This window comes from Hyalella azteca, unplaced genomic scaffold (assembly GCF_000764305.2).
Source record: "Hyalella azteca isolate HAZT.00-mixed unplaced genomic scaffold, Hazt_2.0.2 contig15442, whole genome shotgun sequence".
NCBI classification, from domain to species: domain Eukaryota; kingdom Metazoa; phylum Arthropoda; class Malacostraca; order Amphipoda; family Hyalellidae; genus Hyalella; species Hyalella azteca.
Window position 1 is genome coordinate 321992 of NW_025945296.1, and position 24770 is coordinate 346761.

Consider the following 24770-nt stretch of genomic DNA (forward strand, 5'->3'; position numbering starts at 1 on the left):
AGTATTGAGAGAGTGATTAATCAGTACGATGGTGATATAAATAAAACGGATATTGTTTGTGGGAGTGTAACTGGAGACAAAACTATAACATGAGAGTGAACTTCTAATTGCTTACTTGCCAAGAACATTAATTAAGAACAATAGTGTCTGGAAAACACGTCTTCAGTTCTTATTCACGTTCTGCACTGTAATTCAACGGTTCCATTAATTTATTTTCTGGATTCGTGCGCATGTAACCTTGTGAAAATTAGTTCAGAGAAGAGAAACTTTGACAAATATTCTCATAAAATTTCATGAAAAGCATAATTCATAAGCCAGATACATTAATATAAATATTTCGGCTTGATGCCTCATAAAAACTTTCAGTTTAAACGGTCAAAAATTATATAAAAAAATGCTATCGTTGCGCTTTTTTGTGGCATCCCCTTTGAATGCAATAATTTGGTAAAATAGTAATAGAAATACTGATAGTAAATCTGAAATTAATTTTCCCTCAACAGTCTATAAACAATAAATTCTTGTACTTTAGTCGAAACAATTTTCTGAAGCTTCTGAGAAAAAATGCACGTAGTTAAGTTTTCTTTAATTTAGCGAGGTGCTATCTTGCGCTATATTTTCCTTTTTTTAAATTCTAAGTTAATTTTTCGCCGATTTATAGTTTCTGAATTCGCTTCGAACGGACAGAGATGCTGTCGTGTAGCGTATTTTAAATCAGCACCACAGACGCAGCAGCAGTTCAACCTCTTCGGCAACATGCGGCCTGTAACCTTACTTCTCTATGTAGTTTCCATCTCTAGAGGTGAGTTACTCAGCTACGTTGGCTAACCTTCATGTTGAAACAACGTTAATTCAACCAAAAACGTTTATTCGACGAAAAAACGTTTATTTTGACGTTTATTCCACGAAACGACGTTTATTTCAACTTGTATTTAACGAAAAATGTCTATTTCAATGTTTATTTGACGAAACAACGTTTATTTCTACGTTTATTCAACCAAACAATGTTTATTTCAAGTTCATTGTACGTCAGATGTCTGGTGGATACATGTCAGCTCTGACGCGAGTACGGTCAAAACTGCCTATGAGCGACCACTAAACGGTCTATATTTTGGCTGTCAAGGATGTGGCTGTGAGATTAATAAACTGGTCCTGGCATTTGACACAATCAAGCTTAAATCAGTAGTTAATGCGCTATATTTCATATATTTCTTAACGTTACTTTAATCATTTTAATGTATCGAAGAAATTAATATCGATCAATGAATTTTGGAATTGTTCGCGGCCACTGCTAATGTAATACTTTGGACGATTTTCGTTCCAGGCATCGCACCAATTACGGATGTTTGGGCCGAACCAAAATAATTTCAGTTTTGAAATTGTGAGAATTTTTTCATTTACTTGAAGGAATTAATTTTTCATCAATCTTGATTAATTTTGTAGGAGTAACTATTCCTGAAGCATCCACAAATTTAAAAGTATCCATATCCTCTCAGTATGCGTAAAAACCTTCCTAGTTTTAATTAATCATATCCAAAGCTAATAATTTCATCATCGTGAAGATTATCTGAACATATCCTTTCAGTTGATTTAATTTTGTGGCTCATTGTTTAATATTATCCGATAAAATTATTATATTTTGTCGTATGCATTGGGTGTCATTTACTTAAGACACCCTTTGCCCTGAACTGCATAGGCGGTTGGCTGAGAGACGGAAGGAGCAACGTAAGCAATTCAAGGCTGGACTTACAATGCAAGACAGATAATGAGATTACAGGCCGAACTAATTATCGTTGTTGCACGCTTGCATAATCAATGCACGGCCTTACTGAACTCCTGCGTATGCATTACGTTCATCGAAATTCGGTGTTGTGCTGTTAAAAATTTGTAGATTTTTACTTACGACTTATATATATAGGGTGAGACATTCGGCCAGGTTATAATCGTTCTCGGGTAAGAAATAAAATTATGGCTATTATGTATAGTACGTTGCTGACACGAATTTTTAAATAAATATTAAAAAACCTGTTTAACTGTTGATTTAATGTGAGTAAGGGAGGTAATAATTTATTTATGAATATAGACACAAACTCCTGCTACTCGTATCATCGGGCAGCGCGAATTTTGGGTGAAAAATACCAAGCAATTGAACGTTTGTGCATTGACGTTGAATTTTCGTGACCAGGATTTTACATATGAATCGCATTAACTGCGGTTGACATACACGTAGACGAAGGACAAACTTTATGTTTAATGAGAGTAACACTAGTTAACAGCTTTACTAACACTACCTATTTAACAGGTTTTCAGACTAGAGAAGCTCGGTAATATCTCGATATTAGTTAATATGCATATATATTAGAACTGTGAATGTTCTCATACCGTTGTTCTAACTCGGAACTATTTTTAAAGTATTTTGGTGATTGTTTAGTACAAATTATAAGGGTTTGTTTGTGTGATTTTGCTTCATGAATTATATATGAACGATTTTGAATTAGTGATTGATGGTAATAAATTCTGAATTAATAGCGAAGATATACAAATTACGTTGGACTGCTAAACGCTCGTTGTAAATATTATTTAGCTTTTTAAGCGCTTTTTAATTCAACTGAATAATGGTGAATTTGCTCAATTTGTTGGATAAAATACGAGCTTTTACGCCTATTGAAATCTATAACTCAGCTGGAAGACACAATAATTTAGATAACCAGTAACTAAGACACAGAAATTACTTGTAAATCTCTTCACGCCGGCGCTGGTTTAATTTATTCATGCTGTGCTTCATTTTTTAAATAGGTGTCTGATTATTTATTAGCTACATTAGGTATTTATTAGATATTAGTTACGCTCTAGACAAATTCAATTTAACAGCAGTTCCGTGTGTATTATTTAGTCGTACACTAAACAAGATGATATTGTTGCCTTTGGATATCTTTACCTGCATTTCCACCCATGCGAAAGAACTTACAGAAATAGATTTAATATCCATTATGCCCATGACAGTCCAGTCTTGCCCTTCATACTTGTTTTTCATGTCATTTTACTAACGGAAAGTTTACGTTTAGTTCCGACGCTCACGTGATTGCTGGATCTGTCAATCTCAGTGTCAGTTAAATACTGAGATCTGCCAGTGCGCAGCGTTTGATTTAGGTTCTTGTTTCCGATTTGACAAGCAGAGCAGAACGCGTATTTTTAGAATTAAACTCGTCGCAATGCTACATATTTAAATAACCTAATCATTGTTCAAGACTGAATAATGTATCATATGTATCTCTCATTATGACTGAATAATGCCAAACTAGATTTGAAATTGCCTGACAATGTTATGATGGTTTTGAGTCGCAGCATAAGTGACGTTCGAGTTAAATTTATAATCATCTCTAGTCCATTATAAAATGTTTATTTGAGGGCAGCAGTATTGAGCATTAGATTTTACAAATATTTTCTTTTGTATAAGAAATATAATAATAATTGATATAAATGCCTAGAATTCCAAAACGATTCCATCTGTACTGACTTATGACGCGATCTATAAATTGTTTTTGCATAATCGGACAAAGAGATAACAATTGGATGATTATGAATTAATGGCTGCCCAAGTCGTCCGGCAAGACAGATATTCCTAAGGACCTGAAATTGTTAACATAAATCATGGAAATTAGGTTAACTAATTAATTATTTAGGTAAAGAATAATAACCGAAGTGGGATGGAATAGAGGTAATAGCGATGACATAAATCCACTCGCCAGTAACTATTAAGATTCAGAGAAGTTAATTCTTTTGTGATCATTGCAACGGCGGCGATTAGTGAATAAACTGGAGGCTAAACGTTAATGCGTAAACTATGATTTCAGTTTTAAAATTTTGCCGAAAAATTTAAGCCTGCTTTTTTGCTGAAACACTCGTAATAATAACCAACTTTAACAGAAAAAATACTTATCAAGTAATTTTATTGATAAAAAACGTTAAACTGCTTTCCCCTTGCATGTCCGTTTTATTGACGTACGTTTATTGTTTGATTGCTCCAATCACCAATTCACATAAAAACAGTTGCAACGCGTGGACGATATCCGAAGACAATCCTTACAGCAAGAAAATACAACTGATTTATTGCAACGATAAAAAAATCTAATAATAATTTCATAGCAGATCGTTCTTAATTGGCTTGCTCGAAACCAACCTAGTGAGAATGGTTGATGAGTGATCTGTCTTTCATTCACGCTACTGAAGCCTTGTTTTAATACCGGCACTCTGATCAATTCACACGCGTCGTCGACCAAACTGATGTTATACGTTGACCTTAAAACGGTGCCATCATGCAGTCGTGTGCTATATTTTTACGTCGAGCCTTTTATGTGTAGCTTTTGATAACTTTGTTCAGCAGTTAAATATTTACAAATATGGAAAGTTTTATAAACTGTAATCGAGCTTGCTTTGTCCCTCATGAGCCATTTTCGTACGTAGAGGCGTTCATGACTTCTAAAAACTTTTTCGTCAGTTAATCACTTAAAAATGTAGATAGTTATGAATTGTAAATGGCATATGTCAATAATTGTTCTTTATATATTCGAATTGGCAGCGCCGTATTTTAATTTTTTCCTATTGAAATTCAAAACAGAAAGATGGTGTAAGTGGCACAGGTTTACTTGAATGCAGTGAAGGCCCGGCGAGTGTTTTTGGTTGCGCTGAAGTCTGCACCAAACGGCAAGTTTGTCCTCAGTTCAGTGGACTTGCAGCGCTCAGAGGGCCATTTTTGACCGGGGACTTGATTGCTCGCACTATCGGGTTTCGCTGACCCAAAGAAAGCTCCCTTAAGTCCACAAAAAGCTACCGCAACGAGGGGCACTTTTACCTCACCATGGAGATTGACCAAGTTTTTCTAGACGAACTTGCAAACAAAATTGCACCTTGAGGTTCTTCTCGTAAACACTGCCCACTAAACCGCAAAATAAAAAACATTATGTTATTGGCTAAATTAATAAGGCGCTTCCCTCAAGGAAATATTTTTAACCTTCGTTTCAAAATCTGGGTTTCGAAACGGATAAACCTGGGTTTCAAAACGCATAAATCTGGGTTTCAAAACGCATAAACCTAGGTTTCGAAACGCATAAATCTGGGTTTCAAAACGCAAAAAACCTGGGTTTAAAAACGCATAAATCTGGGTTTCGAAAGGCATAAACCTGGGTTTCAAAACGCATAAACCTGTGTTTCAAAACGCATAGACCTGGGTTTTTAAAACGCATAAACCTAGGTTTCAAAACGCATAAACCTGGGTTTCTAAACGCATAAATCTGGGTTTCAAAACGCATAAACCGGGGTTTCAGAACGCATAGACCTGTGTTTCAAAACGCATAGACCTGGGTTTTTAAAATGCACAAACCTAGGTTTCAAAACCCATAAACCTGGGTTTCTAAAAGCATAAATCTGGGTTTCAAAACGCATAAACCTGGGTTTCAGAACGCATAAACCTGTGTTTCAAAACGCATAAACCTGGGTTTTTAAAACGCATGAACCTAGGTTTCAAAACACATAAACCTGGGTTTCTAAACGCATAAATCTGGGTTTCAAAATGCATACACCTGGGTTTCAAAACGCATAAACCTGAGTTTCGAAAAAATCAGGTAAAGTTATAACTCTTTGTTACCACGAAAATGTTTCTTACGACAAAGAGTACTCATGACGATGTGCGTACTAAGAAATTAAAATGTCCGAGTACGGATATACATATTTTGTTAAAAAAAGTTTTACTCTGATTTTGTGAGAAGAACTACTTCCTACTTCTGCTCCAAAGCATTGCTTAATTGAAGATGCTTCCTAAATTTGATCTAATTCCCCTGAATGGTCGTAGAGGAGCTGTTGTATGCCGTTCATGGGTCTTAGTGCTACGTTTTTCGAGGACTACGGAAGTAAATACGAAGCGTTCAAGTAAACAATAAAGCTTGCGTGACGAATTCTCTTTAGAATTTCTTCTTTATTTGATCCCCGATGAGACTAGATTTTTTCGGCCTCTGTTTCAATTTTCCTTTACCGGTATTTCGTAAAAAATAGAAATTCTGTGATGTTAAAAATAAATTGACGACAAACTGCGTCTATAGGACAAAGGAGTTGAAGGCATGTTGAATAAATATCAACAAATCTACCCGATTCGGATTTATTCCTCGCTTGTTAACTGAGTTCCGTGAATACGTTTTCTGTCGGGCTTAGCGTTGAATAATCCAGTTGGCTTCTTTAGCCATCTACTTTGATATTAAATTGGCATCGACCCTTTGCTGTGAATTTTTAATCTGTACTAACTTCCTTGGTCTACTTCAATCTTATTGTTCTTATTATTCGTGTACCTGAAGTCAGTGGCAGATATATGGAGCAAATACATTAGCGTGACAATTCTAACGGCGTTATTTTTCATGATCGTGCAACACCTTTCATTGTTCATGATACTGCATTACTTCTTATTATCTTTTGTATTAATTCTCAATAATCAAGCATCATTCAAGTAACTTTATACTGGTAATTTAATCAACATAAGTTACTGAATATAACTTTTGTTTAACTACCAACTTCCAAGTTTGACATTTTGACCGTTTTCTGATCCTTGCCTACGACAGGCGAGCTCAATTTCGATTTTTAATTTTAATATTCGAGCATCAATGCCACCAAATTTTAGCGAATTCTTCTACTGCATTGACTATAACAAATAAAAATAGGTAAATTGGTGAAATTCGAAAATAATATTAAAATTGTTTCTAATTTAAATTTGTTCTGCAGATACGCAATCGGTTACGTGGAATTGGGAGCAATGGTGGACATATGCTGGAATATCTGGTGAGTTTTATGACAAAATTTCGCAATACATGCATAAGTAAATTGAGCAGTAAATTTGAGGATGCTCTCTGTTCTAGCATAATATAGAATATTTTATTTGAGATATTCTTTTGATTAGCAAATAATAATTAATAAATAATAATAAAGAATTATTATTTATTAAAAAATAAATAATTTTGAAATAATTTTAATGACTGGTTGAAAAAGTGGAAAAAAACAGTCATAACGAATGAAATTTAAATAGAATTATTAAATCAATATAGGCAGCAAAAGGCAAGTTTATCATTTACAAAAATCAATAAAAAAATATCTTTGCATCGGATACAATTTTTAGGTTCAACCAACATAGAAAACCAGATTTACAGAATTGTATCTAATTCATTAGAATATAAAAACTTGAAATTTAGATTTGCTCTGATCGTTCTTTATTTCAACTCAGTCTGTATCTTCGATCGATGCCCAGCGGTGCATTAAAGAAACAATCCTGAAGGACGTGGCTGAAAGACTTGGAAACAATTCTGAAGGAAGCGTACATGCAGAAAAATTACATACGTCATTTTGTCCATATAGTGAACTATTTTCTTAACCACAAAACGAACATATGGAAGTAGCACGGATAAGCTATTTTTCAGGACTAAGTCGAGTCTGGATAACCCAAACAAAGTGCATTAGAATTCGTAAAAGTCTCATTCATTTCCCTGAGTGGAGTCTGCTACAGGCGGCGACAAACACTGCATGTTTGATGCCGAGCGTCGGGTGCTAATCACGGAACTGTTCGCTGGTTCCGCGGAGACGAGCGACCTCAGTTACTGAAGTTTGTGTTCCTACAACACAGAGAAATTATTGGGTGTGACTTTGTCCAAATTACAATGCACTTTTTGCCTTTGTGTAAGTCATTGAGACCCAGTTATGTATATGTAGGCTCGTCAACATTGCATATCAGTGCTATAGGCCTGTTACGTAAACGGATGCCGATGACGAGTCATTCCGACCCAGTTATATACATGTATATAGGCCATATATGCATATAAAAAGCCTATAAGTGCTAGGCCTACTGTCTGCTTATGATGTAGGAAAGAAAGTGTTCAACTTTTCGGGTAATATGACCCATTTATTTTAATGAGTCATCGATGGACTAATCTTTATCAGCTGCAAGCCGCGTGCACATGAACAAGTGCAAAAAATATTAGTCTTCCTCGAACCATTATGGCTGAATAAGATTTATTTCGTTGCTCGAACTTCAATTGAACGCCTTTCAAGTACTTGAATACATAACCAGTTTGCTTAAAGCATATATTAACCAGGAAGTTATCTGCAAAGAAAGCACATGTATTCGAAACGTCATTTTTTGATGAATACATGGTTAATTTTTCATGGCTTTTAGTTTGATATAAAAATTTTGAGCAGTTTGCGATTTAGGAGTTTAATGTAGTTAATGTCTATTCAAACTTGATTGTTTTGAATTATTGATTAGTTTTAGACCATAGGTTTAATTATACACTTTACTGCGACTGAAGGAAATAAAAATAGAAATATCAAGCATGATTTGCTGCCTAAATGAATAAAGTAAATATGTAATGATTGACTTTTATTAAGTTTTTCCCGCAGTTTTAATAATCAATAATGTATGACGGTGTATGCGCATCCCGTATCAACATTTCCATTTAGACCAGTGGTCTTTTTCGACACGGTTTAAAAATGCAGCCTTTGATAAGAACAGAATTGGCAGTAAAATTTGGGCGCCAGATCGCATGATCGGATTACGGTTTGGAGTTCAGTGGGTTACGGAGCTTGTGCAAATTTTATGTAGATCCTCCCTTTAAATTACTGAAAAAAATACTCTGCCGGGTATATGGATATTGCTCGCGACAGGCGACCGATATCCATCGCGGTTCACGCGACAGGCGAGTGAAGTCAATCACGGTTCACGCGAGAGGCGAGCGATATCTATCACGGTTCACGCTACAGGCGAGCGTTGACAGGCGTGTGACAGGCGACCGATATCCATCATGGTTCACGCGACAGGCGAACGATGTCCATCACGGTTCACGCGACAGGCAACCGATGTCCATCACGCAAGTAAAATCTATCACGGTTCACGCGACAGCCGAGCAATGTCAATCACGGTTCACGCAACAGGCGAGCGAAGTTCTTCACGGTTCACGCGAGCACAGGCGCGACAGGCGAGCGATTACAATCGCATATGGACCACCGTCGCCTGATGGCAGTTTGGCGTGACCGCTCCTATGAATGGCAGTGCAGGCAAGACGTCAGAAGAAGCGCAATTTGCTCACTGTCGTCTTGTCTAATGAGCATGACACTGAGAACCACGGTGAAATTTTATTGCAGCTCGATTAAAAAAAAAAAATTTTGAAATAAGATAAGCACTTATCAAAGTTTTTATTTGTCTCATTGTCATTATTGATATTGAATTAAAGTGTGAGGAATAAAGCCGTATAGGTAATGAGTGTCCGCGGCTTAAGCATTACAGTTCTGATCGATAACATCAAAGGCGCGATCGCTTGAGAACAACGGCTGCACCAGCGCCTTAAAGTCCGTGATCACTCAGGCCGACCTTCTTGCTGCCAGACCAATTATGTCGAAATTAATCGTTTATGTCTAATTATTATCCCGTCGACTTTAATTCATTGATATTCTTACCAGTAATTTTTGCTGATGCAAGCAGTTTTTTCATTTTTTTCTGGGAAATCTAGAATTCATTTATTCACTTAATCATTTGCAATACATAGCATATCGTAATACAGTTCTCTCTTGTATCACTGAACTATGAATTTTTAAATCGAAAATATTATCTTATTCAAGCAAGAAATTTGATGACAGAAACTCTACATTTTTGATGTGGGCTAGTATCAATATTCTTATCTGTGCGAATTCTAAATAATCACACAAAGCAATTTCTTCACTCTGCAGCTGGTCTGTGGAACTCCATCTAGAATTGGAAAAATACGATCGAGCACTTCAGTCAGAGTTTCCGCGCGGATGCCATTCTAAGTTTTGGCCTAAAAAGTTATCGAACTTTGAATTCCAATCATCGATGCTGGATTGTGTTCATAAATTTGAATATCTGAAGAGCGTCACAATAGACTTTAGTGCACAAGCAAGATGACGATCTACGTGAAAAAAGAACCACCGCATAAACCTTATAAATTCAAATGTTTGTCTAAGTTTGTCTAGAAATCGAATATACAAAAAGGTTGCTTAATTTCACAGCTTGAGACTACAGTATAGGTTGCTAGATTACATCTGGCGCGACGGGGCATTTTACATTCTAGAAGCCATTCTTCACGTGCGAAATGCCACTTTTAACTTCTATCTCGAGTTCTTGTACATTATAAGTAATAGGAATAGCGGCGTCAGTGTTAATTTCACCGTTAGACCGGTTGCCGATTTAGAACAACGCGGAATTTTTGCAGCTTATTGCGGTCTCGAACACGCAACTCGCTGCTCAAATTATGCTGTGCTTAAATGCCCGGCCTCTTTGCCGATTTGACTAGAACTATCGCAGGCTGCTGGAATCGAACACATAGCTCACTGCTCCGATCTTCGTATTCAGAATTGCATGTTACCATCATCGTGAAGTCTCACTTCCTTCTCAAAAGTCTCACTCACTTCTCAAAAGTCTCACTCACTTCTCAAAAGTTTCACTCACTTCTCAAAAGTTTCACTCACTTCTCAATATTCTCACTCACTTCTGAAAAGTCTCACTCACTTCTGAAAAGTCTCACTCACTTCTGAAAAGTCTCACTCACTTCACAAAAGTCTCACTCATTTCTCAAAAGTCTCACTCACTTCTGAAAAGTCTAACTCACTTCTCAAAAGTTTCATTCACTTCTCAAAAGCCTCACTTACTTCCCAAAAGTCTCATTCACTTCTCAAAAGTCTCACTCACTTCTCAATAGTCTCACTCACTTCTGAAAAGTCTAACACTTCTCAAAAGTCTCACTCATTTCTCAAAAGTCTCATACATAAAGTCTCAGTCTTTTGAAGCAGTGATCCACAATACAAAACAAGAACCAGTGAAGTGCAATGCAGGAATCGCAAGGAGTGCGTCGGAAATTACATGACGACTCTGAAGGATGATTGCTAAATAATGCATTGGTTGGCGCCGAGTCTCATATCTGCTTCTTTATTCACGAGATTGATTGTTTCAATTCTTGAAGAGCAGCTTGTGCACTGTCATTGATTCTGCTAATGTTGAATGATGTGAATGTAAAAAATTACTTACATATTCAGGCGATAGAGCTCACTCCTTACCGTCAAAATGTAATGATTTGATTATGGTTTCTTGCGTCTTAGGCAGCTCGTCATTCATGCCATGTCTTAAACAGCTCGTCATCCATGCCATGTCTTAAACAGCTCATCATCCATGCCACGTCTTAAACAGCTCGTCATCCATGCCACGTCTTGAACAGCTCATCGTCCACGCCACGTCTTAAACAGCTCATCATCCATGCCACGTCTTAAACCTGTCTCTTATACACATCTAGATGTGTATAAGAGACAGGTTATGACTTGGATTCAGCATGAAGTTATGACTTGGATTCAGCATGAAGTTATGACTTGGATTCAGCATGAAGTTATGACTTGGATTCAGTATGAAGTTATGACTTGGATTCAGCATGAAGTTATGACTTTGATTCAGCATGAAGTTATGACTTGGATTCAGTATGAAGTTATGACTTGGATTCAGCATGAAGTTATGACTTGGATTCAGCATGAAGTTATGACTTATATTCAGTATGAAGTTATGACTTGGATTCAGCATGAAGTTATGACTTGGATTCAGCATGAAGTTATGACTTAGATTCAGTATGAAGTTATGACTTGGATTCAGCATGAAGTTATGACTTGGATTCAGATTATGATTTGGATTCAGCATGAAGTTATGACTTGGATTCAGTATGAAGTTATGACTTGGATTCAGCATGAAGTTATGACTTGCATTCAGCATGAAGTTATGACTTGGATTCAGCATGAAGTTATGACTTGCATTCAGCATGAAGTTATGACTTATATTCAATATGAAGAAATGATATTGGATTCAATATGAAGTAATCACTTGGATTCAGCATGAAGTCATGAATTGTATTCAAAATGTAGTAATGACTTGGATTAATCATGAAGTTTTGACTTGGATTCGGGACGAAATTTCACATGAAATGTTTCTACATTACTATTCTTTCAATTTTATTGTACATTATTATAATTATTTTCGGTAAATTCGCAACTTATTGCGGAGGCGCTTGAATTAGTTCGAGGCGTCGTACAGAATAGTGAGTTTACTCATAAGTAACAATTGTCAGGAGAGAGCAATATATGCTGGAATTTGCGTGTAATATGTCCAAATTGAAGCGTACAAATTGAAATTGAAGCGTGAACAATTTAAAATTGAACATTTCAGCTAAGTGTGTAATAAATATCAGCTATATTTTAGAGCGGAAATGTAGCTAAATCGTCACACCACTCGCTCAACGTGAGACATAAATTTTGCAACACTTCATGATGATTCGAAATCACGTGTGGTTTACTCGGGTTTTGAAAATTTTCCAGCACGTGTGGTGCTTTGCAGAACCTCGTGTCTTGTTACGTGTCATATCTTGACACGTGTCTACGTGTCATATCTTGACACGTGTCTACGTGTCATATCCTGACACGTGTCTACGTGTCATATCCTGACACGTGTCTACGTGTCATATCCTGACACGTGTCTACGTGTCATATCCTGACACGTGTATAAGTGTCATACCCTGACACGTGTCTTCGTGGCATATCCTGACACGTGTCTACGTGTCATATCCTGACACGTGTCTTATTACGTGGCATATCCTGACACGTGTCTACGTATCATATCCTAACACGTGTCTACGTGGCATATCCTGACAAATATCCTGATATCCTGTCATATCCTGATATACAATAAAATACTCTCTTTCTAATATCCCTCACCTCACTTATTGTCCTGGTCAACATAGCAGGACTTTACTTACGCCTAATGTGATGCATAAGCCAGCAGCATTAATACGGCCCGGACTCCTGCGTTCCTGGAAGACAGAGAACATTGATCGGGTTTAGAGCCACAGAACAATATATTTTTGTACATGCAGACTGTGTCAACGCTTTTATTGTAAAAATAATCTAAATTATCGTACGGGTTTAATAATATTATATTCATCTTGTGAATCTTGAAAGGTATGATTCTCGAATATAGTTTTGCTCAGAACTGTGCAAATTAGAATAAGCCAAATAAGTAGTTATTGAAAGTAAATGCCACTCAATATTCTCACCCTGACTTTATATGGCTTTTTTGAACATCATCCCAATCCGAACATAATTCACTCCAAATTTTCACACTCCGATCATCCCACATACGGTGCGCCGGGGCGACTACGATATAGACGGAAAAAAAATTCTGATCCGTGTTATTTTTCTCCAGAAAAATGTCTCATTTTGCGATTTTTTCCAGTATTTTTAATTGTGCATGGAACGGTTGATCCTTCGCTGCATGTATGTGATTTTCTGTGTCAGGATACTACATGGATTTAACTCGTGACTTCATCACATCTGAGATAATCATGACGTCAGCACATCTGAGATAATCATGACGTCATCACATCTGAGATAATCATGACGTCATCACATCTGAGATAATTTTGACGTCATCACATTTGAGATAATCATGACGTCATCACATCTGAGATAATCACGACGTCATCACATCTGAGATAATCATGACGTCATCACATCTGAGCTAATCATGACGTCATCACATGTGAGATAATTTTGACGTCATCACATGTGAGACAATCATGACGTCATCACATCTGAGATAATCATGACGTCATCACATCTGAGATAATCATGACGTCATCACATCTGAGATAATCATGACGTCATCACATCTGAGCTTATCATGACGTCATCACATCTGAGCTAATCATGATGTCATCACATCTGAACTAATCAAGACGTCACCACAGTTAGCAAGTCATGACGTCATTACTTAATGTCTTGATTAATGAGCTGACTTAGGAATGTTAACTTACTAATGAGCTAATGAGCTAAGCAGAGCGCGGCAAATGTAATGCGGCATCGAGCACAGAACACATCGCGTGCAGGCTGGACCCAATATTTGTTTGGCTCGGCGCGCCGGCGCTGTTGTGACACTGACACGCGCGCTCAATACCCACGTATCTTGTGTGAATTCATCCCATGAATTAATTGCTTATTCTATTTTTAGCAATTAATTTATTTTTAATAAGAAAAATCTTTAACTTTAATTTCAATTTTTAACATTATTTAATATTAATTATTAATTAGTTTATATGCGCTGCACTGATGAGGAGTAGGTAATGTATTGGAGACAATGCATGAATCAAATGACGAAATAACTGATTTTAAAAATTAAAAAATAATATTTTTTTCAATATTAAAAAATTTAAATAATTATTTTGTCAGCTACAAATCTTAAAACTGATATTTGACACACTTTTTCCTGTCCAATTGATCTGAAATTTTGCACAATTGCATAAAGTCAGAGACAATGTATGAATCAGTTGACAGAATAAATAATTTTGGAAACTTACAAAATTTTGATATCTTAAAAAATGTTGAAAAATAATTTTTTTCATTATTCGAAAATAAAATTAGAAATTCTTAGTACATGTGTAACATCCAAGACACTGGATTTTTCAGAAGTGTTGTCTTTAAAAAGTAATTTTTAAACGCATATTATTCATAAACCGTCCTTCATTTTTAACCACGACTGGTCGTGTGTTACAGATACGTATACGCACACGTCGTCTGTGAATGAAGTACCTGTGTAGCAGATACCCATGCAGATACCCATGCAGATACCCATGCAGATACCCATGCAGATACCCATGCAGACACCCATGCAGATACCCATGCAGATACCCATGCAGATACCCATGCAGACACCCATGCAGATACCCATGCAGATACCCATGCAGATACCCATGCAGATACCCATGCAGATTAAGATTCCTCAACAGCCATTTATTGTCAAAGACTTATGAATGGTATCTCATTTACTGTTTATTTTCATCTCGCTGATGAAGTTTTATTATGAGCCGCATGTTATTATGTGAATGTAATGAATTAAGCTAATTTTTGCAATTGTGTGAATGAGGAAATATATGAGAACCTCCGAAATTCTATTTACCCGCTGCAAATTGAGTGACTAAATTCACATTATTAGCTCCTAGCTACGTGTTGGAAAAGTTCACCAAAATTTGTCTGGCTTTTCATGTTTTTCAGAAAGAAATGTTAAAAAGAACTGAATTCCTGATCGTTTGGACACATTTATTGAGCATATTTAAAAAAAACTCAACATCATGTTGAGTTTTTTCAAGGTATCATAATAATTTCTAGCGCATTTTCTCATTTAAGGAAAAATGCGTTATTGTGCTCGTCATGTCCGTCCGTCCGTCCGTCTGTCCGTGACTTCATGGACGGACGGAGAAAATTCGTTCTCTGTCACTCACTGCAGTGAGTACTGATCTAATCTAATTTTTTCTGGGTATGATCATCATGATGCTCAGATTCCGTGTAAATGCTACATTTTCACATGGCTCGGCTGCGTTGTAAATAAGGTAGCTAATATATAATTTTAAGCATAATTAGCACATGTCTCGTTCGCTGAACTTAATTGAAGCTAAAGAACTTGCACAGCATTTCGTCGTTGATCTTGTCTGTGAATTTTCTTTAAATCAAACTTTTCTTCTTTATTATCAATAGTTTTGAAAATTGAAAACTCAGAGAAAATTAACTGAAAAGTTTTCGAAGTGATACTGGAATTCAACAAATCGAGTTCGAGCAATCGATGACCTAGATTGTTCTTTCCTGGACTATAATAAAGAACAATAAAGCCATATAAGAAATAATGTTAAGCTAGAAGATTGTTAAAGCAGAATATCTCATTGCAATTAACCAGAAGACATGCAATGATGCACCTGAGGCGTCTACTCGACTGTAGTATTGAAACTTGAAGGCATTTAGCAGCCACGAAGTGTAAAAATAAAATACCCTGTGTTGAAAAATGTTGGGATCCCTTTAAAAAAGTTTTATATGATTCGTAAGTTATATATTACTGTGAGTGATACGTTATAAAAGCTCTGTTGAAGACCAAATAATATATGTCATTATTTGTTCGCTATTTTTTTTATAAGTTAAATATTGTTTCGTTGCCGCTGGCATATCAATAAGTAGGGTTTTAGGTATAATGTGTCCCTGATAAAATGAATGGCGCACTAAATATCTCGTTTCACGTTTTAGTGATTTCAATACGTATAAAGTGAACGTTGAGCACGGCTCAAAATATAATTTTTGAATTTAATTTTAAAAGACCGGACAAATCCTTTAATTTTAGAAGATCGTACGGCTAAAAAGCATCCGTGTTGTAATACATAATATCATCCGCAATTTGCATTATGTTTCAAAAAAATGTAAAATAGAGTAATCATAATTACTCAAGGTATTTTATTCATTTAATTAAAATAAACCAGCTTCTAAGAACTAAATTCCAACGCTGGGTTATCATGTATACTCAATTACTTATGGCTTAGGAGTCAGCCGGAAATCACTAAAAATTTCTAACTTTCGTCTCTATACCTATTAGTGTATGTGAGGTATCCAATGTTGCTCATTTTATATATATTGACAATTTTCAAATTGATTCTATATTTAGGTTTTTAGAGTGTATATATTGAAAATTTTCAATATTTTTTCTTTAGAACCGGACCAGGAACTTCACTAATTTTCCGGTTATAAGACACTTATGCATATAGGGCAACATGGGGCAGCGCGCCCCCCCTTTTTTTAAACTAAATTTTTGATGAAGTTTCAAGTGATACGAGGTGGTGCTTTTTTTATTGTTTAAAGGTACAACTAATGAGGAATGTATGATGTGAATTAGACGCCTATATGTTTATTCAATTTTTAATGAAGCACTGTTTTGTAAAAAGTGTCAAAATGGGCCCATTGCCCCACCCCTGGGGCAATGGGCCCATGGGCTTGGGGCAAGGCGCCCACCCATGGTCCCTTTACCACAAATGCATATTTTTCGTTTAAAAATGATAAAACAACACTTTACAGTTATAAATAAGAAAATGCAATAAAAAATATGACATTCACTCATTCATTGACAACTCAAAAAATCATATACTTAACTTGAAAAAAATATACTCTTAGCTTAAAAAATCTATCACTGACGTGAAGAAAAATATTTCATTGACATAAAATTATATATCCTTAACTTAAAAAATATATCCTTGCGGTAAAAAATGTATCCTTGACTAGAAAAAATATATTTAGTTGATCAGAAAAAAACTTCGTTCCAGTTTCGTCCATAATCCAGATATTATGTGCAGAGAATTCGTACCTAATCGTGATTTCAGCCAACACCATAAAAACTCTCATCAACAACCATGGGCGCTTTGCCCCGTGACACGCGTGGGCCCGTTGCCCCCACTAGGTATCATTTCATTTTATATCGTGTCAACATTTTATTTTAAAAGCTAATAGTCTAAACTTGGTCTCAAAATTATCCCTATAAATATTAATTTGAAAAAATAATTCACAGTAATTTCAAAAGCTTCATCTATAGTAATCGAAAAAAAAACTTTATTTAGCGGCAAAAAAATTTTTATCTGGACTAAAACAGTTATTCGCAAAGAACTTAATAACGCAAACACTTAGCAAAACGTAAATCCGTACACTTCATCCCTGTGAAACTGTCGACAGGCGGTAGAGAACACGGACCAATATCTGCCATACTTAGCGAGAAACCCGCAATGGGCCCGTGACCCGCAGTGGGCTCGCTGCCCCATGTTACCCTACGGTTCAACAATATTGGACCGATTGGGTCGTTGCGAACGAAGCGTGGTCGATTACTGCAATTTTTTCTGCACTTTACGCACATGTTTAAGTGAAGCAACGAACTAGTTCTAGAAAAACGTAACTTTTCCTAATCAGTCGAAATAGTTGGTTGAATTATTCCGACAATTAGTATTTTAAAGTTTAACAATGTATTTGTCGCATACTCAAGCAAGAAGTTTAGTTGATAATCAGTCCCAGTTTTAGACTGCCTGCTGATGAAAATTTAATCTAGCAATAGGCATATTTCTTAATACTTAAATACTTTACTGTATTTCATCTAAGAAATCGAACACTGACGTTATAGATGTCTTGGATCATTCGGTGCGTAGCCGATGCTTCTATTTTTATTTTATATTGCTCCTGTTTCGAAGCTTGTTAATCCTTCGACAAACAACAGGACTTGGCAAGCCTTCAATAACATGTGCAGAACATGTCTCCCTCTGGCTTGTCCATGTTGCTTGTTTGCGACCAGAGCGCGTGACTTGATCTTCTTCGCGATATCTCAAGACTGAACAACCCAAGAAACATACAAGAAAACATATTATTGTAACCGGGGTTACCATAACCTTTTCGCCACAGAGCAAATCTGCAACGTATTAAATTCATATTAAGCTGATCTGGGTTTTAGGCACCGGCAACATTATGTATAAATCTGAAATCTAATGCTGATAATTTTTGCAAAATATTCTCAGTGATTTATAATTATTATGGCACTGTAGAAGCCAATTCATTACTAGCCAACGTACTGCGAAATTACTCTAAGAAATGCAGGCTGCTTAAATGCTTCGATGTGGATCAAATTTTGCGGATAGCTCTTCGTTTTTTTTTCTGAATCATTCACATTGCGCAATTTTGGTTACGTTGCGGATTTTTGTGAGGATACTTTATGTATTTTAATAACAATATTCGCAGTTGATAATAGCTCTAAAAGAAGAGTGGAGGAATATTTAAACGGAAGTTCTGATGCTAAAACTGGATGATGAATCGCACGTTATAGTTATTTTTAGAAAATACCATATTTTTCTCGTTCTATTATTAACGTACTGAGTATTTTTGTCCAAAATTTAAATTAATCAACGTAAATGAAATTAATCACTTTTCAAGTTAAGCGTACAACATTTATTTTAGCATAAATTTATTGATTAGTTTTCTTTTGATATGTTTTACTTTATTAATATATTATTTATTAATTAATTTTTTTAATGCGAAAACAGTCTTTAGGCGCCTAATATTTAAAAAAAAATATCAAATAATATGACCAACCAATGGACTAATATCAGTAAAAGTACCTCAAGGATATTAGAATATTGGTGTGTGAGAACATATAACCCGGCCTCCGTGATATTTGCGTTAATACTGCATTAATATGGTAAAGCAAGAAGATCCATCAGATTTGAAGTAAACTCGTATTCAATTGAACCTGCAATAATATAGAAACATGCTGAATTTTATATGCCTATCGACGTTCAGATTTTAAATTAACTGATAAGTTCTAAGCGCTTAGCGTGAGTCTTAGGATTGATCAGGATACGTTATTATTCTTTAGGATAGGTTATTATTCTTTAAAGCTAGGTTGTCTCTAAAATGTACACAAATCAATTTGATCTACCTAAGATTTAACCAATCGGAAGCATAGATTGTATTTTTAATTTGGAGGCTCACGCCTAATCCCCTCGTAAAATTAAAAATGGGGAAGATTACGTTAGAATTTCAAGTCCCGAACCGCTCGATGAACGCTGATTTAAAGAAAAAACGAATTAAAAATTAAAACTAATCATTTCATGATAAGCCTTGGTATCAGTAAATGCGTTTTCTTTAATTACAAAAATATACAGGATGGTGTTTATTTCGAAAATTAAGGCTCACGAGAGCCTAGGAGGTCATTTTAAAATATAAAGTTTGCTTCGCGTATTAAATTTTTTTATCACGACCAAGATAGCTGCTCAAGAATTTGTTCCTCAAACTACAGCATCTTTTGGTTGAACGTCACGTCAAACGCATCCTCGTTAATCTCGCCAGACGACCATATCGATATTCTTTCTTATTCTGCCCCGGTTTACTTAACACCATTATTGCAATCTTTGTCAGACTTGATGACCATCCTTGATGGTAATCTTCACCAGGATTCGAAGGAGCGCCTGTCTTTTCAAGTCCTCGAATAGATCATTCATCTTGCATGACTGGGCGACCATTACGGGCTCAATCTTGGCCTTCCCTCGACCAGTCTCGGCTTTCCATCGCCCAGACTTGGCCTTCACTCGCCCAGCCATGGCCTTCCCTCGCCCAGTCTTGTCCTTCCCTTACTCATCCTCGATATTCCCTCGCCCAGTCTCGGCCTTCCTTCGTCCAGTCTTGGTCTTCCCTCGCCCAGCCTTGATATTCCCTCGCCCAGTCTTGGCCTTCCCTCGTTCAGTCTTGGCCTTCCCTCGTCCAGTCTTGGCCTTCCCTCGCCCAGTCTTGGCCTTCCCTTGACCAGTCTTGGCCTTCCCTTGACCAGTCTTGGCCTTCCCTCGCCCAGCCGTGCCTGTGCATTTCACTTCATCAAGGGGGCCGTGAAATTTGACCGCTGAAGGCCTCTGTATTCAAGCGCCTCGATTTTTGTCAAGGAGTAAGAGAAGAATTGATCAATTGACGACCTCCGTCGTTTTTTATATAACGTCTAAAGTGACGTTAAGAATTATCAGTAATGAGTCTATTCTCTTGAGATAATATTGAATGATGAAATAAATTGATGATATAACGATGAAATAAAAACTCTTAGGCATAAGTCAAATGATTTGAAATTTGCGAGAGGCTGGAATAGGAAACGGAGGATCTGAATTATTTGAAATAATTTCTGAATTTTCCATCCAAAATTAATTCGTTTCAATTTTTATCCCAAGTAATAGTTTTATTCTCATTTGATGCGATTGCGCGGTCACGGCACATAATTCTAACGTTATAAAGAGTCCCCTTAAAATATAGTTTTTTCCAAATTTCTATGTTCCGTATTAACGCATACAGACGAAAAATTGAATGATGAAATCATGCACTGTTCAAAATTAGACGAAAGTGCTTTGAACGCTACGACTCGGAATTCGCGCATTACAAAGCCAGTCTCACATATGGTCATAGTCATGCTGAAATGAAGTCATGCTCACATGAAGTCATGCTCACATGAAGTCATGCTCACATGAAGTCATGCTCAAATGAAGTTATGCTTAAATGAAGCCATTACTCATGTAGCCATGCACATGGCTACATTACTTATTAAAATGTCTCAAATTAAATACTTAATGTTTCCCATGTAGCCATCACGAGACATTTATTACTCATTCTATTCTGCATTTGCTCAAGAAAAGGGTGTGTTCGTAATGATTTGCATTTTTCACTGCGACATCGTTAATCAACTGCACTATTCGATTGGTATGTTGGACGTCCTTATTTAATATAAGTTGTAATAGAGTTATTAAATTGGATATTTCTAATACTTTTTTACTATATATCTAATGTACTAGATATTTAATTGGACATTTCAAATACTTTTTTTACTATGTATCCAATATACTAAATATTTAATTGGACCTCTCTAATAATTTTTTTTACTGTTTATCCAGTATACTAGATATTTAATCGGACATCTCTTATACTTCTTTTACTATATACAGTATCCAATATACTAGATATTTAATCGGTCGTCTCTAATACTTTTTTCACTATATATCTAATGTACTAGGGATTTAATTGGACATTTCTAATACATTTTTCACTATATATACTTTAGATATCTTATTGAATACGTTCAATGCCTGACGCACTGCCAGACTCGCAGCGCATGAGTTTGATTTCATCCACTGGGCGGAATGCGCGGGCTGAGGACAGACCAGGGCTAATGGTGCTGATGGATGCTCCTGCATGCCAAGCCTTACCCTCTGTTATTGAGGGAACACCGCCGCCTCAGAGCTGCAATATTGAATGGCAGCTCCACAACCTTATATGAATTTGCATTCGTGATATAAATATCTTCATTCATAATTTTTTTCTATTTATACACATTTATTTTAAATATCAACTTATTAGTAATCATGTGAGTGGGTGTTGTTTGCAATTTTGTTATCAATATTTGAGAAAAATAATAAAATTGAAGGCTTGGAGATCATTTTCCTTATTTGTTAGCAGTTCAAAATAGATTTTTGGCACATCAGGAGCGAAACATAGAGGCGTAGAAGTGAGGTCTCGATTTTCAGTATGCTACTGATCACTTTTGAACAATAGTCGAGATATTCTATTCAATTACTGTAGAGGTTTTTTTGTCAATGATGTATTTAGTAGTAAATGCCATAGACAGTCTATTAGTTCCACATGAGTTTGATCGCCGGCTTGCTTACTCTGTCTTAACAACATCTAAAAAATATTCATATTTTGTAAACTCACTTCGCTTACTGATACATTAATGCCACGCAAGATCAGGAATATAGACCGCATTGATGCGGTACATTCGAGCGTTGCATGTTCATGAGCATTTAATGGATGGACTCCTTAAGAACTCTTCTTGCGATGGATTTGATAAACGACGTATTAAGGCCGCAAAGCAAGGGACCTAATACGACCACCGGGTCATGTTCTGCTCAAGTTCAGCTTACACTTTGTTGTGCAAGACATGGGTGTGAAAGTCGCAGACCTCTATGAATTAATGATTAGTTCAATACAGTTCAACGAGAAAATTTCGTGCCTGTGGTCGAATACTTATAGAATAAGGATGAATAAATGAGCTAGGTGGTCTCGGCAAAGGTGTCAGGTGTTCTTCTTTCTGTAGGATGCAGGTGCTACATCGAAAAATAAATGCAAAATCTCCAGTAACGCAATTTCTTTTGCCCAAACTTCAACTATTGCAAACAGTTCGCGTTAAATGAGTGCAGGATATATTTTTCCGAGGTGAAAATTTGTCACGAGAATTTTCATCACATCCAATTCCGAGCTTATGTTTGTATTGCCATACTTTTCTTCGTTAGGCTGATGGCTCCATACGAACTGTTCAAAATCTATATCCATCAATGGCTGCTGGCGCACGGATCACTAACTTATTCAAATATCTACCAATTATTATACCTCAGGCTTATTTCGGCTGGAAATTCGTATTCACAAAACTGGCGAACAAAATAAATGACAATTATTTAAGCTCATTATTCTCTTGAAATAGTTTCTAGCGCATAGAATTCATATGCGTCTATAATGCAGCTGGCAAAGTATTTTATGTAGAAAAAAGGTTTCATTAATATACTAAATACTTGAGAATTTCTGTTTTTAACTTTTTTCCTGCTAATACCAGTAGGTAATTTCGTGTAATAAATGTTTGACGCATTGAAGCTTTATTAAAACATTGCATAGGAAATTTGCAATGTTTCTCCAAGTTGCTAAATTAAAGTTAATATCACTTTAATTTTGGTTTAAATGAGTAAGTTAATATATCAATTAGAAACTGGTACTGCTAAATACAGATAAGATCAAATGCTTTATTAATTGGTACTGCATCACCATCAAGTCATTATCATCGATATAATGGACTGCTCTGCATTAATTATTCCATTACACGTACGCAAATGTCGAAGTTCACTTTTGTGTGAAAGTACGGCAATACGGGAAAAATTATTAATGTTATTAAATGATTCATAAAAATATTGTTCTATGCAATAGAATTTTTAAACACATAATAAACACCCTTGTGTGCTTTTGAGAATTATTACACCCAGTAATACGTGTCTTGTCGTAAAAACAATACTCAATACTTAAGGAATTCCCATAGATTATCGATGATCAACAGCCCCGCCGCCTAATTTTCACTCGTAGAAGAGCCGTCGATCGATGATTCAGTTGCTGCCCAACTTCGAGGTCAGCATAGCCCCGATACTCCACTCTTTAATAGGCTTAAAATCTACCACATTCCCGTTCTTGTCGTACTGCACTATTGATATAATGTCCTTGACAATGAATTCATCATGCACGATGAGATCGTCGATGAATAATTATTTCTATTTCAGGGTATTTTTTTAGTTTTTAGCGTATTTTCTCATTTATGGAAAAAAAGCGATATTGTGCTCGTCATGTCCGTCCGTCCGTCCGTCACGGACGGACGGATGGACGTTGGAAAATGCGCTCTTCGTCACTCACTGCAGTGTGTAATGATCTAATTTTTTTATAGATATTGAGAGAGTATTTAAGCATCAGTCAACTGCGTTATTTTTTATTGGTAAAATATTTCAACAGGGGAACCTATATTAAAAAAATTAAAGGTATCAGAAAACTTTTTCTTTATTTCGAGGTGATATTTTTCTATGAGGGTTGCCAATATATTGTCGAAATGTTAAGCACCGGTCAACTGGGTTATTTTTTATTTCCGTTTAATATTTTTGCTAGGTGAAGCCCGTGTAGGGAAAATATTTAGGCGCCAGTTATTTTTAGTCGAAGGTAATTTTTTTCTTGTAGAATGGTTATGAGGAAATATTTAGACTCTACTAAACTGTGTGCGTTTCACTAGCGCCTCTCTGCCTTATCCTCTACATTCTCCGATTATCAATAGTTTATATGTTAACATGATCTTTGAATTTTAGTGTTGAGGAATTGGTAATCCTTATGAAATTGATTGATAATTTTGAACAATTTTCAGGACATAATAACAGCTGGAGAATTTTCTGTCAAAAACTTTACATTATACAATTTTTTAAGTGTAAAAAGCGAAGGATGGCCACAATAGCAGCACGCAAAGCTGGCGTCTGAATCATGAAGGTCCCCTGAAATATTCAGTACACCAGAGTTTGCTCTTCGTGTTGTCTCCGCTCTGCGTTCATGCCAACACTCGTCGCCGAATCCGCAACAAAAGCAGCGTCACTAAACCAATTCAATTTTTTTCTTCGGAAGTAAACGAAGATATTTTTCCATTAACAGCACCACTAAACCAATTGAAGATTTTTTCTTTGGAAGATATTTTTTCCATCAAATAATTGAATTTGTTTTGGGATATAGTTATAAATTTGAACTTTCGTCTCCTCTTAGGTCTA

General features: G+C 36.1%; 1 protein-coding gene across 1 annotated transcript in view; it reads left to right on the forward strand.

Moving 5' to 3' along the window:
* Positions 1-519: 519 nt before the first annotated feature.
* Positions 520-24770, forward strand: part of LOC108664580 (carbonic anhydrase-related protein 10) — a 46257-nt gene continuing 22006 nt past the window's right edge. Inside the window, exons 1-2 of the mRNA XM_018151194.2 lie at positions 520-799; positions 6763-6819. Of these exons, the coding sequence (XP_018006683.1) occupies positions 754-799; positions 6763-6819 (103 nt within the window). The 5' untranslated portion in view covers positions 520-753. The remainder of the gene's footprint in view (positions 800-6762; positions 6820-24770) is intronic.